Genomic DNA, 19,432 nt, shown 5'->3' with positions numbered 1-19,432 from the left:
GTAGCTTCCTCTTGGTCTCTGGATTCTCTCATTTTGCCTTCCTGTGTTAGCTGCAAAATTTCCTATGTTCTGAGCAAGGTTCCAAACTTAATGGGAACTTTTGATAGATTGACCTTTGATATGATTGGAGTTGGCCCAGAAGTTTGTATGGAAAAAAACGAAATGGGTAAAGAGGAGTCGAAAGGTACTGAGTTCTAGTTATAAATAAGTTGTGGGGATGTAATGTACAACATGGTGACTGTAGTTAGTAATACTGTATTGCATATTTGAATATGGTGTCTGGACTCTCACATTGACTTCTTGACATAGTCCAGGGATAATGGAACATAGCTCAGTCATGTTTTGATTGACTCAGTTACATGCATAATAGCTTTGTTACCTCATTATTATAGTAACATTCCTGTACATACTGGGGAAAAAAACATAAAGGAGAAAATTAAAATCATTGATTAACCCCTCACCCAGAGAGAACTGCTGCTAATATTTTGGTTTATTTTTTCCTAAGACTTCTGTTTTAACCATTCTTTCAGTGAATATAATAGGTTCTTATTCATGAACTCTACCTGAACAGTGACTTACTGGTGGATGCTAAGTCACTTCAGTCATGTCTGACTCTTTGCCACCCCATGCACATAGCCTACTGGGATTACTAATTGTTGTTTATTCTTAATGCTGCTTGCCTCTGTGTGGGAAGATGTGGAATGTCATCTCCCTTTGACTGACATGTGCAGTCTCTGACCATCTTTATACCTTCGTTTTGTAAACAACGTATCATTTGCTGGAGGTACTAATGTATATAGAACATTTAAAGCAAAATATATTTTTCCCCCAAGAGGGAATAAATGTAATTGCTATGAAGTTCATACACACACACACACACACACACACACACACACAAACATATACGGACATGAGTTTGAGCAGACTCAGGGAGGTAGTGAAGGACAGGGAAGCCTGGCATGCTGTAATCCATAGGGTTGAAAAGAGTTGGACACAACTAAGCAATTGAACAACAACATATATGAAAGAAGCAGTTGGTTTTCCCGAGGAAACAGAAAAAAGTCTGCTGAATAGAAAATTGAGTCTACACAGCTTTCTGTCCAGTTGCTTTCTTCCCTTTTTCTGGGTAGGAATCCAAGCCAGACCGTCTCCTCGTGCTGAAGGTCCTGTGGAATGACTTCCTGGGGTGCTACTCCTCTCGCCCTCTGCTCTGCTGGTCTGTGTGGTGGGCCCTCTCCACCTGTGGCTATTTTCAAGTTGTGAACTACGCACAGGGCCTGTGGGAGCAGGTGATGCCTTCCCGCCATGCTGCTATCTATAATGGCGGTGTGGAGGCCGTTTCAACCTTACTGGGTAAGCAGTACTGGGTGGTAGGGCAGGTTGGGTGGGGAGAGTCCTCTGGTAGTTTAGTTGAACATGATCAGAGTTTTTCTCCCCTCTCAAATTTGAAGTAACCTCAAAGAACGGTTTTACTTTGAGCTCTAATTTTATCATTTAGGATGACAGTTCAAAAGTGTATGTTCAGGGAGGACTATGACTAACTAACCTGAATTCTTTTTTTTTAATATAAATTTATTTTAATTGGAGGCTAATTACTTTATAATATTGTATTGGTTTTGCCATACCTTGACATGAATCTGCCACGGGTGTACACGTGTTCCCCATCCTGAACCCCCCCTCCCACCTCCCTCCCCATACCATCCCTCTGGGTCATCCCAGTGTACCAGCCCCGAGCATCCTGTATCATGCTTGAATTCTTTATAACCTTTGGGAAACCTAACATAAGGATCCTGTAAATTGTTTTCTTACCCAAGTTTCCTTTATGTCTGATTTACTGTGTGCTTTGGCCATGTGTGAATCTTTGAGCAGCACTGTTCAGTACTTTCTAACAACAGTAGCTAGTATATGTTGTGTTGCAGGTGCTGTTCTAAAGACTTTATGTTTATTAACACCATCCTCACAGAATTCCTTTGTTTCAGTTATTACCCCCATTTTCCAATTAAGGAAGCTGTTGAAAGACATGTTAATCACTTGCCCAAGGTCATATAGATGGTCAGTGGTAAAGTCCAGGTTTGAACTCAGAGCCTGTCTTTGGCCATTAGCATCTATCATTCCTTTCTAATCTGTTGATCCACCTCATAGGTCTTAGAAGATCATAAAGGACTTCTGTGAACACTTTTATCTCTGACCAGCACTTAGAAAGCACTCCATACCATTTAGCTCTCATTATCCTCATCATCGTCATTTGACCACGTGATAAACTGCCCCTCAGATGGGAGGAGAGATGAACCATCCTGCCATGTTGCCAAGCTACAGCCAGGATGGTTCTTTTTGACTCTTGCCTCTGTATCTACTTCAGTAGCTTTCCCTTAGCAGCACCGCTGGTTCTATGTCCTCCTTTTCCATCTCATTATCCACTGCCCTAATTCAGTCTCTCATCATCTCTCCATGGCCTCATACTATTTATTCCATCAGGTCCAAAAATCTCTGCCTAACTTTCAAGGGCCTCCATAATCTTGAACTACCCTGGTTATAAATTTAAAGAGCTTAAAATGTCATAACCTAAGGTGAATTTTCATTTAGTGAAATAGTACTTGTTTAGCAAAATGAGTTGGGGAAGGCAATGGCACCCCACTCCAGTACTCTTGCCTGGAAAATCCTATGGACGGAGGAGCCTGGTGGGCTGCAGTCCATGGGGTCGCTAAGAGTCGGATACGACTGAACTTCACTTTCACTTTTCATTTTCATGCATTGGAGAAGGAAATGGCAACCCACTCCAGTGTTCTTGCCTGGGGAATCCCAGGGACAGGGGAGCCTGGTGGGCTGCCGTCTGTGGGGTCGCACAGAGTTGGACACGACTGAAGCGACTTAGCAGCAGCAGCAGCAGCAGCAGCAAAATGAGTAATGACTTTTCTGTTTTTGTTTTGTAGGTGCTGTTGCAGTGTTTGCAGTTGGTTACATAAAAATATCCTGGTCCACTTGGGGAGAATTGACACTGTCTCTCTTCTCTCTCCTGATTGCTGCTGCAGTGTATATCATGGACACTGTGGGTAACATTTGGGTGTGCTACGCATCCTACGTTGTCTTCAGAATCATCTACATGTTACTCATCACAATAGCAACGTATGTATTACGATTCAAAGAAGCATTAGGAAGAGCTGTAACAGGATTAACTTTTGGTTTCTTTACAAATTAAATTTTCTGGTTCAAGGGCAAATGGGAGGAAGCATTATACCATAAGTGCATTATCAGTTTTTCTTTTGAGGAAGCATTTAGGCAAGTTTCATTTACTTCCTTGTTCATGTTTCTGCTGTTTTCAGACATTTGCATGAGGTTTACATCATTTAGCAAAAGAATATTCTTCACTTGGTTGGGAAGGGAATTGACAGTAGAAAAGTACGGGCTACTCTTCACATTTGGAATAAAAAATGTAACTATCCTTGAAGTAATTCTTATCTATGCATTCTTTTTATTTTTTAAGTTTTCAGATAGCTGCAAACCTCAGCATGGAGCGCTATGCCTTAGTGTTTGGTGTAAATACCTTCATTGCCCTAGCACTGCAGACTCTGCTCACTCTAATTGTGGTAGATGCCAGTGGCCTTGGCTTGGAAATTACCACTCAGGTAAGGTCTGTTTCAGTACTGAAGATGTTATGGGTTGATCAGGGTAACAGAAGTGGAGCATGCTTCAGGGAAACAAATTCAAACAATATAGACAGAAAATCGAAAGTAAAAGTGTTATTTCCTTCCTTCAGTTATCCCCCACCCTTAGTTCCTTTCCATCAGGAGGATGCTAAGACCATCATCTCTTTGATGAGGCCCTAGAATGTTTCTGAGTGTGGAGCTGAGAGGTAGTGTTGGTTCCATCTGGACCCAGACCCCAGACCTTCTGCTTCTTCACCCATTATTTCCCTCCATTTTTTTTTAAAATTTTATTTTATTTTTAAACTTTACATAATTGTATTAGTTTTGCCAAATATCGAAATGAATTCACCAGAGGTACTGTATCCCATGTTTGAGATGCCTGCTTCACTTGAGAGCTCTCTGAGTCTCCTCCCTTCTTTAAACATCCCCCACCCAGATACCAAGGTAATGACTTGCTGTTGATGACTAGCATTACATATGACCTATTGAGAAAACACCTGCACAAACATCCAGAGACAGTGTGATACGTTTATTCACTCTGGAATTGTATGGTTGTATATGGCTTCATTCATTGTGAGTTGTAAATAGGGCTTGGGATGTACTTTAGCAAAATGGGCGATTGAATCAAAAAGTGCCTACCCCAACTCATCTCAGCTCAAAAGATTCTATCTCCATTGTTCTTCCCACTTACATATTAGTTTTCCTACAATACAAAGACCTGACATGTTAGCAGTAATTAACTTTGTTTTTACCGAGGAGATCTAAAAGAAAAACAATAGATAATGTGTGCTGAGTGCCTTCTGTGTGCCAGGTACTTTATATAGAATTTTGCAGGGTTGCTATCATGATTAGACGTCAAGAAAATGAATCTGAGAGAGGTGTTGTTTAAGGTCACGGTCAATAATAGTATGGCAGAACCAGGATTCAAAGCAACATCTGACTCAAAAGCCTAGGCATCTACCTCTGCATCATGCTGGCTCAGAAAAGGGTGGGGGAAAGGTGGACAGAGCAGAGGAATGGGAGCTTATTATTGTCTTTTAAGTAATTATTACTTATGTGTTTCCCAGTTACTGCCTGCAATAAAAACGTTGGGAAGACCTCTCAAGGGTTAAGTGCTTTCATTTGGGATGGAGGGTAGGAGAATAAGTGCTTGTCATCTGGCTATAGAAGCGGTGGGTTTAAATGTATGGAATAATAATTTTGTGGGCTATGGTCAAACTCATGACTGCCATGATTAATTAACCGATTTCCTATAGGAAAATATGTCCAAATTTAAAAGACTTGGCTCAGAGGGTTAGGCTTCCCAGGTGGTGCTAGTGGTAAAGAACCTGCCTGCCAGTGCAGGAGAGTTAAGTGAGTTCGATCCCTGGGTCAGATCCCCTGGAGAAGGAATCTGCAATCCACTCCAGTGTTCTTGCCCAGAGAACCCCATGAACAGAGGAGCCTGGTAGGCTACAGTCCATGGGGTTGCGAAGGGTCAGACACGACTGAAGCAACTTAGCATGCACGCAGAGGGTTAGAGCGGCACACTTACTGGATCCATGAACCAGCTTATCAGTATTTAGTAAGTTATTTTAATAAGAAAATGATGATATTGATAAATCATATAATCACATTAAAAATGGCTTAGAGAAGATTCTTATAAAAAGTTATCTTACAATGGAATATAGTTGACCTTCTGCTGCCCTCTTCTGGGAAAGAGTGGGAATTCTTGATCTTCAGAACTTAGCCTTGTATCAGCTTGAGTTAGTCGGTTTGAGGGTAGAGACCAGGATTCAGTTATAACAGCAACAAAAATGAAAACCAATAATATTAACAGTATTAGCATTGTGTTAATAAACATTTACATACAGAATCCTATTCCTTCCCAACAACTGTAATTAGGATATATTATGAATTACAAAATGGGTTGTAAATGAAGTGGAGGCTCAGACACTGAGTCTCTCCATCCAGGCCATACAGCTGGTAAGTGGGTAGTCAGGATTGGCAGTCAGGCTGCAGTGTTACCATGCTGTCCTGCCTCTCTGTATCCTCAGTGCCTGGCACATTGTGTAAGCACAATGTTTTTTGAAATTGTATTGAGAAACTGAACATATCTTTAATTATAGAGTCTGTTCACATATATGTAATAAAAGAGCTGACCTTCCAGTGGATAATTCTGTAAATTACTTCTTCCCCCCTCTTTAGTTCTTCATCTACGCTGGTTACTTTGCACTCATCGCTGTGGTTTTCCTGGCTAATGGTACAGTCAGTATTATGAAGAAATATAGAAAGCAAGAAGATCCAGAATCAAGTTCTCAAGAGACCCCCTCATAACATACTGCAAAAGAGCTTCATATTGCAAGAATTCTGCACAATGGCTGTAACCGGCTGTATTTAATTTTTTAAAGTGTAGACACATATTTATGAGTATGCATTTCATGGCTTCAAAGCAGCCAGTTAACTATACCTTGTCTTCCCAGAGTAACAATACAGTTGAGAAATGAAGTGTACTTCATGGAATACTTATGAGAGCCAATTTAAGAATCTGTTTTTCCTGCTTCAAAAGTGAACTTGCTTTTGAAAACCAAGAATCAAGAGCAATTAGGCAGCACATGGTAATGTACACATGCTCACAAGTGAGTCTGGTGCTTCATAGGTCAAGTATTCTACTTCTGTGTCTGATTAGCCAGATGCTTGGCCTGTTGGGACCAGGGCTTCACGGGCCACAGGATGTTACAGTCAGAATCGAAATAGTGTTCTAACAGCATCTGCCTCTGTTCAACTTAGTTCTCATGTCTGTGTTACTCATGTGCGTTTGTTTCTACAGATGACAACATTTGCCCTGGTTTGGTGTTCTATAAAGAATATGTGTTAATTCTGAGTTATCTTTAAAAATTCATTGTGTAAATACTCTCAGTGCCCATCTTGACTGTTGTGTATTTGTGTTGATTTCTTAGAAGTATATTTTTACATTATTCATATGCTTCCCAGAGAAGCTAATTTAGTTTAAAAATAAGGCAAGTTTTGAGGCCTACTAATAATATAAGTGACCTAATGGAAAACTTAAGGTAGGTTTACTTGTCTTGTATTCTTCGGTATGAAGGACTATTAAATCTATGATGAAAAGTTACTAAGTGGGCTAAAGGCATAACTAGTCCATTTTGTATCTGCAGATCTCCAAAATAAAATGGGAAAGTCTTCTTAAAATAACTTCATCTCCCTTTATGACATTTATACTGTTTGTCCTTCTTATCCAAGATAAAGGTGTCATTAATTGTTGGATTATTCCAAGGTCTTTTTCACAAACTGAGCCTCTTTATTTTGGTGGGACAGGACGTAGGATGGACTTGGTTCCTGCATTTTGTATATTAAATTTGCCTTTGTTTATAAAGGTGCATCTTCTTAAATAATCTGCTTAAAATAAGAATTGCTATTGATTCCAAGTTACTTGAAAAATGTTATTCTGTGTACATTTAAGTGGGAGATTAGTCTACCAAGTGACTGCTAGCATATGTGAGACATGATAACTATTTTAAAGCCAATTTTGTTGCCTTATCTTAAAAAAAAAAAAAAGCTAGGTCAACTTTTTTAGAATGACGTAGGTAGATACTGAATAGTAATGCCAAGATTCCAAAACTCAAGAATTCTAGAAGCAAATTAATGAGGATAAGAATAAGTCATTTTCTAGTCACCTTCCTTTCTGAGTAAAAGAAAGGAGAAGAGCACTAGCTAAGGAAGGAAAAAGGAAGCGATATCATAAACATCAGCCTCTAATTTTGTATTTTGTCGTCGTTTTATTTTGCTACATAGGGAATGTGTACTCAGAAACAAGTAGAAAAATGGTGTTTGAGGAATTTAATTTTTTTAATAAAATAGACTGTGGCACAATCAAACTATTCATGTAACTAAAGCAGTATTTCCCTGGAATTTAAGTCACAGTTGGTTTTATACAATCAGAGCCTTTACTTAAGACAATAATAAGTTCCTATCTTGGTGTGTGTGGTACTATTTGTAGAATGCTGAACCCAATTTGCAAGTTGTACTGTATGCGGTTTTGGAAAGAAGTGCAAATAATTTGTTGTACTTTTTATTCAATACTGTATAGATTATACAATTATTTTTTATTAAATAAATATTTTGCAGTATATTTTTCCTTGTTTAAAATATTTATGTCTTTGTTGCTACATGCAGGCTTTCTCTAGTTGTGGAGAGCACGGGCCCTAGAGCCTGCAGGCCTCAGCAGTTGTGGCTTGCCGTCTCTCAGGCATGGGCTTAGTGGCTGTGACGTGCGGCTTAGCTGTCCCTCAGCATGTGGGGTCTTCCTGGACCAGGGGCTGGATCCATGGCCCCTGCATTGGCAGGTGGAGTCTTAACCACTGGACCACCAGGGAAGCGCTGGTCTTTACCTTTGACTCTTCCCTCTCATTTCTGTTGTTTTCCCAATTTTTTTTCTAGCACCGCATTGTTCTACTTACTTTTCTTGGTCTTCATGTTGGTACCTCTTATATTTTTAAAAGCATTCTCCCATTTAGAAACTAAAAAGGCCAACGTTCCCTTCAGTGTTAACTGAATTTTTCAGATAAATGAAATGAAATTGAATCAAAGGTAGAAGGTGCCATCTTGTTTTGAAAAAATCATAGCCTTTTGGTTATAGCCCCAAATGTTCTGGTACCCACGGAAGCATCTTCTTGCCATCTTCTTGAGAATTGCTTTGTTCATTTTAGCCGACAAACCAAACCAGTCTTTTCTAATAGTATTTGAATGTGTACTTTCACATTAGTTCCCATTGCAAAGCCTTCATTAAGGCATTTTTATTGATTATCACCAAAGACTTGGAAATTTTTCATGCAAAAAACTTTTTAAAGTTTTCTGTCCTTATAGCACATCTTATGTATCTGAGCAGGAACCACGCCTTATTTTTGTCTTTTGTTGCAAAACACATCTTGTGTTTGTGCCCCATGAACACTGAATTATACAAATGATATGTGATGGATTCAACGTAACCACCTGCCAGTACCAAAGCTAAATAAACGCTATTTTTCAAAAAGTACATCAAAGTAAAGCATTAAGATTAAAATGCCTGTCATTGATGTCTAGTCCACTGGATGCTTTATTCAGGGCATTGTGCTCAAATGATAGAAATTGGATACCTATTTGTCTTACTTCTTATGGAATCCTAGGGCTTCCCAGATGGCGCAGTGGCAACAAACCCACCTACGAATATAGGAGATGGAAGAGACACAGGCAGATCTTCCCTGGGTTGGGAAGGTCCCCTGGAGAAAGAAATGGCAACTCACTGCAGTATTCTCATCTGGAAAATTCCATGGACAGAGGAGCCTGGCAGGCTGCAGTTCATGGGGTCAACAAACAGTCAGACATGCAGGACTGAGCAACTGAGCAGGCATGCACGTGTAATTAGTACTTTACATTTATATAACACGTTTTAGTTTGGAAAGGGATTTGTGAACATCATCTCTTGATTCTGGAAAAAGCATCCTGTGGTAGTACTAATTCTACTTTTTTCATTAAGTAATGCTGATAGAAGGGGCTTCAGAATGCTGAGTTTGCCATTCAAAGCTCTGATTCATTAGGGAAGTTACTCTGGAGCTTCAGTTTATTTTTTTTAAATATTTCTTTTTACTCACTTGGCTGTGTCTGGTCTTTGTTCTGGCATGCAGGAACTTGAGTTGCATCATATGGGATCAGTATGCCAATTCTTAGTTGTGGCATGTGAGATCTAGTTCCCTGATCAGGGGTTGAACCTGGGCCCCCTTCATTGAGAGCGTGGAGCCTTAGCCACTGGACCACCAGGGAAGTCCTGAGCTTCAGTTTCCTTATCAGTAAGTGGGGATGATACTTACCTCATGAGACTGTCGTGAAGAAATGAAAGAACATTTGTGAAAGCACTTGTCACGTGAGAAATCAGTTCCCTTCCCCCTCATTCTCTATTAACAATTAGTTTTAGCTGTCAGTCTCAAATGAGCCGACCATTGGAAAAGACTCTGATGCTGGGAAAGATTGAGGGCAGGAGAAGGGAGTAACAGAGGATGAAGTGGTTGGAGGGCATCACCGACTCAACTGACATTAGTTTGAGCAAGCTCCAGGAGATGGTAGACAGGGCAGTCTGATGTGCTGCAGTCCATGGGGACACAAAGTGTCAGACACGACCTAGTGGCTGAACAACAATCAATCTCAAAATTGTACTCTCAAATGAAAGTTCTTTTGGAATGTTTCAAAATAAAAATGATAGGAGGCTTTTAAACACTCTCATTTTTTGGTCAAGTTTTATTTAATTACTTTGACATTGCCCTTCTTTGGGACTGGAAAACTCATCTTTTCCAGACCTGGAGCCACTACTGACTTTTCTGTATTTGCTGGCGTATTTAGTGTAGCACTTTAACAGATCATCTTTTAGGATTTGAAATAGCTCAGCTGGAATTCCATATCATTGGAATCAGTTTTCATTCCAATCCCAAAGAAAGGCAATGCCAAAGAATGCTTAAACTACCACACAATTGCACTCATTTCGCATGCTAGCAAAGTAATGCTCAAAATTCTCCAAGCCAGGCTTCAACAGTACATCAACTGAGAACTTCCAGATGTTCAAGCTGGAATTAGAAAAGGCAGAGGAACCAGAGATTAAATTGCCAACATCTGTTGGATCATAGAAAAAGCAAGAGAATTCCAGATAAACATATACTCCTGCTTCATTGTCTACACTAAAGCCATTCTTAAAGAGATGGGAATACTAGACCACCTTACCTGCCTCCTGTGAAACCTGTATGCAGGTCAAGAAGCAACAGTTAGAACCAGACATGGAACAATGGACTGGTTCCACATTGGGAAAGGAGTATGTCAAGGCTTTATATTGTCATCCTGCTTATTTAAATTATATGCAGAGTACATCATGAGAAACGCTGGGCTGGATGAAGCACAAGCTGGAATCAAGATTGCCAGGAGAAATATCAATAACCTCACATATGCAGATGCACCACCCTTATGGCAGAAAGTGAAGGGAAACTAAAGAGCCTCTTGGTGAAAGTAAGAGAGGAGAGTGGAAAAGTTGGCTTAAAACTCAACATTCAGAAAACTAAGATCATGGCATCTGGTCCCATCACTTCATGGGAAATAGATGGGGAAACAGTGACAGACTTATTTTCGTGGACTCCAAAAACACCACAGATGGTGACTGCAGCTACAAAATTAAAAGACACTTTCTCCTTGGAAGAAAAGTTATGACAGACAGCATATTAAAAAGCAGAGACATTACTTTGCTGACAAAAGTCTGTCTAGTCAAACCTATGGTTTTTCCAGTAATCATGTATGAATGTGAGAGTTGTACCATAAAGAAGGCTGAGTGCCAAAGAATTGATGGTTTTGAACTGTGGTCTTGGAGAAGACTTTGAGAGTCCCTTGGAATGCAAGGAGATCAAACCAGTCAATCCTAAAGGAAATCATTCTGAATATTCATTATAAGGACTGATGCTGAAGCTAAATGTCCAATACTTTGGCCACCTGATGCAAAGAGCCAACTCATTAGAAAAGACCCTGATGCTGGGAAAGATTGAAGGCAGGAGGAGAAGGGGACAACAGAGGACGAGATGGTTGGATGGTATCACTGACTCAATGGACATGAGTTTGAACACACTCTGGGAGATGGTAAAGAACAGGGAAGCCTGGTGTGGGGCAGTCCATGGAGTTACAAAAGGTCAGATACAACCGAGGGACTGAACAACAACAACATTTAACTAGATGAATTATATCAACAATAATGATAGCTCATAATTAGATAGTGTTTACTATTTATGACTGCTGAATAATGTTCTAAGGGCTTTAGATGCCCTATTTGATTTCTGTTATTACCAAATGTTATTGAATTGCAGGTTATTAAAATAATTTCTAGTAATACAAAATTTTGTAAGAAAAATTCTGGAATATATTTTGTGAAATACTATTAAAGCTGTTAGGTTTTAAATGGTACTGCTTTTTAAATTCATGTGTTTACATAGCAAGTTATAAATATGTAATCTATTTCATTTGAAATAAAGTATAATTTGAGGTAAAATTGTTATTTAGAAACACTCCCTCTTATTTTTAATTTATATTTTAGAAAGTTCTCCGGATACAACAAAACCGTCATGACTCCGGATATCAAAGAACTTAAAATGTGTGATAAGAAAAGATAAGTATTGATAGCAAGCACAACAGAGAGCCCCAACTGCAACACAAGTTAGTGTGTCAGGTATCATAATGATTTAAAGAGGCTTGGATCTCAAAAACTACAAGTCCACTGGGGAAATAATGTATGACTTCCTGAAGGAGGTGGCATTTGAAAAGTTAGTCATGCAGCATGGTCAGAATCTTAAAGGAAATTTAGAAAGAGGAACGGACTATAGTGGAGAAAGAGGCATAAGTAAAGGTATGAAAGTCAGAAAGTGCGGGTGCACAATCAGCAAGGAATATAGAGAGCAGGACAGGGGGCCATTTTCTAATGTTCATTACTTGCAGAAAGAATCAGGGAGTAATGATTAAGCTTGTCTTTAGAAATTTAATCTGGCAGCAGTGGAAGATACTACCTAAAATTTCTGGGAAGATACTACCTAAAATTGCTAGGTGGACTGCTATTTTGGGTCCACTAGGAAGGCCTAGTCCCTGAGGAAGGCCTTTATGACCCACAGCAGTGGGGAAAAAACAAGACTGACTTGTGGTTATGAACATTCTGGAATGGTAGCTTAGAAAGTGTAAATAACCTACCCAAGGTCACATGTCTTTGAAGTGGAGAAGCCGGGAAAGTATTTTTTTTTTCACTTTAATAAGATTTTATTAAAGTTGCCCCCAAACTTTGCTGATCCATGTGGCTGTATGGTGGAAACCATCACAGTGTTGTAATTATTCGGGATAGGATTCTGATTCCCACCCTACACTGCAAACTAACCTCATTTCCACCCCTGCATGCCAGCGGGTCTGTAAGGATAAGACCCCAGGGGGAAGAATGAGGGGATAGGAAGATGCAGTCCTGACTCAAAAGCCTGACTTCCAGGGTGGAAGGATGCCAGGCAGGGCACAGCCGCTGTAGGGTGGGTGGGCCCAGGGGCTCTGTTGGAATGGCTGGCTGAGTGACTGTGGGGTAGGAGCACCGCGGTACGAGTTGCCAGGATAGAGTAAAACAAAGTTGCAGAAAATCCAAGAAGGGATTTCTCAGCTCCTCCTCCACATGGCCCCCCGCGCTCCTCACCCCTCCAGCTCTAGACTGGAGGCGGGCCTGCGGCGGGCGGAGCGTGCGCACTTTCTTGCTCTCTCTTACTGAGCCCTGAGCGCCTGCCCGTGGGCTGCGCCCCATGCCAAGTTTTCGCACTCTCTTTTAGAAACGGTGCTCCAACGCCGCTGCCACCGTGGGAGAGGGAGGTAGGGCTTTGGAAAGACCAGGCTGTGTGCCGCACTTGACAGTTTTCTGAAAGTCCTCCTCTGAAAACCACAACCCCAAACCCCCGCGTGAGGGAAACCCAGGTGAAGGACTGCTAAGGGGGTGGGTGGGCTGCCGGACATTTCAAATGTGTTTGGTAATCAGTATGCTGCTTTGCTGTGCTCAGTCCTGCCCAACTAATACTTATTGAAAACCTCTAAACTTATTCATCTGTTTGATACAGTTCATCTTCTGCCCACACCACCACCAACTTCTTACTCTTAACAAATGGCATGACTTGACCATCATTCCTTGCAGGATGCCAAAAATCTTGGGAGGACCTATCTGCCACGTTCTGGGAGTGTTGACGGAAGTAGATCTTGAGCTCAAGAACAGTATTTACAGATTGAGCACTTGGACAGAGTGCTCCCTGGAAATCCCAGTGAATTTCAACTGGAATAATAATAACAGTGAATTACAACTGAAGGATACAGAAGACACAGAGTGCCTTTGAGGAGTTCTTAGCCCAAAAACTAGAGAGAAAAAGGACACTAGAGGAATTTGAATCCCACAGCACCTGTAGCTACCAGAAACACTACACACAGCCCAGTTATATTCTAGTCATATTGACATAAAATCTCACACTAAAAGCCTATTTACCTCAGTCCCTATTAGCTGATATATCGTGTCTAGTTTTCAACAAGTCATGATAAAAGGCAAGAAAAAGCACAGTTTGAAAAAACAAAGCAACAGGACTAGGCCCAGCTTGAGAGCGTTAACTGCTAACTGGAGTTAGCAGACTGGGCCTTTAACTATGGTCACTATGTTAAGAACTCTAATGGAAAGTGAAAAATCCAACAGCCATTCATGTTTAAACACAAAACTAAAATAAAAATTTTCAGTAAACTAAGAATAGAGGGGAATTCCCTCAACTTGATAAAGAACATTTATAGAAAAGCTACACTTAACATCATACAAAATGGTGAGAAATTGGGACACTTTTCCCCCTAAAATCAAGAACAAGGCAAGGATGTCCACTCTTACATAAATGATGAAAAGGAGTTAGCAATGCAAATATGCGAGGAAGAGCATTCCAGGCAGAGGAAACAGCAAAAATGGAAAAGAGGTTCCCATGTTTGAGGAACAGAGAGACGAACAGGGAGCTTGGTGTATCATGAATGAGCAGCAAAGTGGTAGGGGATGAGGTTATAGGAGTAAGAAGGGGCCCAATTATTCAGAACCTGGGAAGTAAGGTAAAGAATTTGAATATTATTCTAATAGCACTGGAAAGTCAGAGAGGGGTATGATCTGATTTACATTTGCTTGCTGACATGAACCTCTAGGTGTGGCTATGTATGTTCTTGGGAGTCATTTACTATTTGCATCTATTCAGAAAACAAGATGAGTTCATTCCCAGTTAATGGCAAAGGTACTTTTGCACATCCAAGTTTTATAATGAGCTTTAACAATATTGCCAATCCCAGAGAAGAAATAGAGATAGCCTACATTGCTATTAGATTGTCACTTTAAAGCAGGAGACATTCACCAGGTATCAGTTCAGTTCAGTTGCTCAGTCGTGTCCGACTTTTTGTGACCCTATGAATCGCAGCATGCCAGGCCTCCCTGTCCATCACCAACTCCCAGAGTTCACTCAACCTCACGTCCTTCGAGTCAGTGATGCCATCCAGCCATCTCATCCTCGGTCGTCCCCTTCTCCTGCCCCCCAATCCCTCCCAGCATCAGGGTCTTTTCCAACAAGTCAACTCTTTGCATGAGGTGGCCAAAGTACTGGAGTTTCAGCTTCAGCATGTCCTTCTAATGAACACCCAGGACCGATCTCCTTTAGGATGGATTGGTTGGATCTCTTTGCAGTCCAAGGGTCTCTCAAGAGTCTTCTCCAACACCGCAGTTCAAAAGCATCAATTCTTCGGCACTCAGCCTTCTTCAAAGTCCAACTCTCACATCCATACGTGACCACTGGAAAAACCATAGCCTTGACTAGACAGACCTTTGTTGGCAAACTAATGTCTCTGCTTTTGAATATGCTATCTAGGTTGGTCATAACTTTCCTTCCAAGGAGTAAGCGTCTTTTAATTTCATGGCTGCAGTCACCATCTGCAGTGATTCTGGAGCCCCAAAAAATAAAGTCTGACACTGTTTCCACTGTTTCCCCATCTATTTGCCATGATTTGATGGGACCGGATGCCATGATCTTCGTTTTCTGAATGTTGAGCTTTAAGCCAACTTTTTCACTCTCCTCTTTCACTTTCATCAAGAGGCTTTTTAGTTCCTCTTCACTTTCTGCCGTAAGGGTTATAGCAGGTATAGGTGAAGAGAAACCTACACCAGGTATAAGTGAAGAGAAAAAGCTGGAAGAATTGAGTCATTGTTTTATAGTTTTAAAACATTGTTATTCTCAAGAAAATCTGAACAGCCATAAAGAACCTGTTTATACCCTGACTTGTCCCTTTCCTCACTGACTACTCCTACTAAAAATCCCACCAAAGAAATTATTTTAAAGATAAATGCCAGGACAATAGGTTTTTCTTGAGGAACATATACGATTTCTTTAAAAAAAAAAAAAAAAACTTATTGGAATATAGTTTTTTGGGCCTCCTAGGTGCTTAGTGGTAAAGAATCTGCCTGCCATTGCAGGAGATGTGGGTTTGATCCCTGGCTTAGGAAGATGCCCTGGAGAAGGAAATGGCAACCCACTCCAGTATTCTTGCCTGGAGAATTCCATGACAGAGGAGCCTTGTGGGCTACAGTCCATGGGGTCAGAAAAGAATTGGACACCACTGAGCAACTAAAACAACAAAAATAAATCACACACTGAGTAAGCTGGAGCCTCACAGCAGGAGGTTCCTTGAGACTTCTGCCTACTTGGGGGCTGCGCATACACTCAGAAGGGGTGAACACGTGAAACAAGTGCCCAAAAAATGTGCCGAACAAACAAAAATAATTATAGTGTAAGTAACTTTTGTGTTTAAGGAACGTACTTATTGCTGGCATACAACCTGAAAATGGGATTGTCCTGATGCTAAGAGTCATAAACAAACTCAGGCCCTCCAGCCTTTAGTTTGACACACCCTAATAGCCCTTTACAGAAATAATGTCTTGATTTATTTTGGCAGTTGCTCTATTTTTATTATAACTATATCAGATATCTGATATGTAATATACATATATAATTCATAGATATTATACATCAAATATGTGTATAATTAAATTAAAAGCATCAAATGTCACTTCATTAAGGCTTAACTTGAATACATCTTTTGAAATAGCCAACCTATTACTACAACCTAGCCCCACACTTATAATTCTCTTTTTTGCTTTATGCTTTATATATCATTTTTCACTTTCTAACACAAATATGATTTACTTATTTAGTATATTTGTTATTTATTGTCTTTTCTCCCTATTAGAATGTGAGCTCTATAAAGGCAATGAGTTTTTGAGTTCCTAAAACAAGTATTCCCTATATTATAAAATAGTTTTTAAAATTTACAAAAGACCTAGATGTTAAGGTGTTGATTTTAAATACATGTATGTTAAACACTAGTATTATAAAGCTTCTGTGTTCTATAAATAAATGAGCCTTAAAAATGGAATGCATATGTACAAAACTCAGAAAAATGCTCAAATATTTCACCTCTTCTTTTTCCTTTCCTGTCAAATGATAACATTCTAATTTCTGGGCTGGGAACTCAGAGATCTGAACTTATTAGAATAAAGTAAGGCAAAGGACTCTGAGATGTTTGCACTTTTCTTTTTGGCAACTGGTTTCAAGGATCTGAGGTAGGTGGAACTCTGACTATAACATATAATACATGTATAATTCATTGATATATTCCAAGTATTAGAATAGTGTCTTCCATATAAGTAATGAATAATTATTTGTTGACATGATTTAGAATATTGTGACTCTAGGCAGAATCTGAATATTATCTATAAAATATATTTCTTTGATCAGTTTTATAGAACATATGTTAGTCATATCTTCTTAATTCTTGGCACCTATTTAATCTCTTCTTAGTTACTTAAATAAATACTGACTTTTCTAAGTCAAAGCATTCCTTCAAAGTTTTTATTTATTGAAAGAGACTGTTACTCTACTTTGGTCTCTTCTTCATATTGTGTAGTTTTCTCCTATAGCATGTGTAATGAATAAAGACAGAAAACTGGAGTTTTATCTATTTCTTGGATCTTTTTTCAGAATGAGCATTCAAAATTTATAGTTATAATTAGTACTAAATTAACCAGTCAAGAGGAAAAACACATGGCCCTATGCATATATACAGTGATCTCTATTTGTAAAATCCCATTGTCTTCGATGAGTCACTAATTTCAAACACACATTTCTGCTCCCTATAACTAAAATACATTTATTGACATTTAACATTTTCAGACTTTGAATAGCATTAGAGTCCATCTAAATGAAAGGCCCTGGATAGCAGAAAATGTCTTTTTTTTTGTACCAGGCTTTACCTAAACTACTCTGTTCTTATATTTCCTAAATTCTCCTTCCTTGTACAGTCATTGATAGTGCAAGGGGGCTCACATCCAAGAGAAGAGAAAAGAGGACTTTATTTTTTCAGCTTCACTAAGGTATAATTCACAAATAACAATTATATATAGTTTAGTTATACAATTTTAATGTATCTAATGTGAGTATATATAATTTATAAATATAAATGATTACAATAGTCAACTTAATTAAATACCTATTACTTCCCATAGTTACTTTTATTTTTTTGGTGCTAGCACTGATGATCTACTCTCTCAGCACGGGTACGAATGACCAATTCGGTAACATTTTCAAGGTGCATTATGTTGTAGTGTTTATCAGTACTTCATTCCTTTTTATTGCTGAAATATTCCATGGTATAGATATATTACACTCAATTTGTCCACTCATCATTTGTTGGCTATTTGGGTTGTTTCTGCTTTTTGTCTATTATGAACAATGGTACTAATACTTGCAAAAAGATTTAAAATATTTAGGAGGGTCAGTGGGAAAAACATTTGACTAGGAATTCAGAGACCTAAAAGGTCCACTTTAGCTTAGGAAGTAATTCCATGTTCACTAAAGATCTGACTAAAATTCCTTTGACTTTCAACAGTTGATTATTTTATATATTTTTTTTGTCTTTTTCAAGTGTTTGGCTTAAGACCAAAGTCCTGCAGCAGAAGAAACATTAGGTTATTACAACCATACATTCTACACTGTAGCTAGGAGGTGCACTTACTATTGCAATTCATCTTAATTTTTTTTTAACTTAGTCTACTGTACAGTTTGGAGAATACTTAAAAGTTCAATTTTATATTGCTCCTCTTTGGAGAAAAGATGCTGTCCGTTATACCAAATGACAGAAATCCTAATAATAAAAAACAATAATCTGAATGTATTGTACTGAGGAAATATTTTCACTTTTCTCTGTGTTACTTGTGGCAGGGAATGGACAAATCCTTAAATCTTGCCATTTGTCACCTCAATCTAAAAATCATCTTGCTCCTTTCTTATACATAAAGATGACCTTTAAGGAGGACGTTTAAGGATCTGGAAAATTCTAGATGACCGTTTTAACCTGCTTGAAAGTGGAAACAAACATCCTATTTCCTCTGACCATTCTCTTGGACAATGGAGGTTTTAATTTTTCATTGAAATATAATTGATTTACAGTGTTGTGCCAATCTCTTGTGTACAGCAAAGTAATACACATATGGATGTACTCGTTTTGAATATTGTTTTTCACTTATGGTTTATCACAGGAAATTGAATATAGTTTCCTGTGCTATACATTAGGATCTTATTATCCATCCTCTATGTAATAGTTTACATCTGCTAATCCTAAACTCCCAATCCTTTCCTCCCCGACTCCACTCCCCCTTGCCAACCAGGGGCCTGTTCTCTAATTCTGTGGGTCTGTTTCTGTTTTATAGGTATGTCCATTTGCGCCATATTTTAGATCCCACATATATGTGATATCGTGGTATTTGCCTTTCTCTTTCTGACTTATTTCACTTAGTATGATAATCTGTAGTTGTAAATGTTTGGTTTTGAATGGATGGGGAATCTTAGGGTCAAAAAACTGGTAACTAATTAACGTGCTTATCAACAAGTGAAACCACTTCTGGACATTAACAGTGAAGAAAATAACAAACAGCAGTATACTTCTAGCGGAGGAGTCACTGGCGACCCACTCCAGTACTCTTGCCTGGAAAATCCCATGGACGGAGGAGCCTGGTAGGGTGCAGTCCATGGGGTCGCTAAGAGTCGGACACGACTGAGCGACTTCACTTTTCACTTTTCACTTTCATGCATTGGAGAAGGAAATGGCAACCCACTCCAGTGTTCTTGCCTGGAGAATCCCAGGGACGGGGAAGCCTGGTGGGCTGC

General features: G+C 39.3%; 1 protein-coding gene across 1 annotated transcript in view; it reads left to right on the top strand.

Annotated features, from left to right (window-relative positions):
- Positions 1 to 7,773, top strand: part of SLC19A2 (solute carrier family 19 member 2) — a 35,032-nt gene extending 27,259 nt beyond the window's left edge. The window contains exons 3-6 of the mRNA XM_027564749.1: positions 1,131 to 1,353; positions 2,931 to 3,123; positions 3,482 to 3,623; positions 5,832 to 7,773. Of these exons, the coding sequence (XP_027420550.1) occupies positions 1,131 to 1,353; positions 2,931 to 3,123; positions 3,482 to 3,623; positions 5,832 to 5,960 (687 nt within the window). The 3' untranslated portion in view covers positions 5,961 to 7,773. The remainder of the gene's footprint in view (positions 1 to 1,130; positions 1,354 to 2,930; positions 3,124 to 3,481; positions 3,624 to 5,831) is intronic.
- Positions 7,774 to 19,432: the final 11,659 nt, after the last annotated feature.

The sequence above is a fragment of the Bos indicus x Bos taurus genome, chromosome 16, assembly GCF_003369695.1.
Source record: "Bos indicus x Bos taurus breed Angus x Brahman F1 hybrid chromosome 16, Bos_hybrid_MaternalHap_v2.0, whole genome shotgun sequence".
Taxonomy (NCBI): Eukaryota; Metazoa; Chordata; class Mammalia; order Artiodactyla; family Bovidae; genus Bos; species Bos indicus x Bos taurus.
Note: the sequence above shows the minus strand (reverse complement) of the source record. Positions and strands in the feature narration are given on the sequence as shown.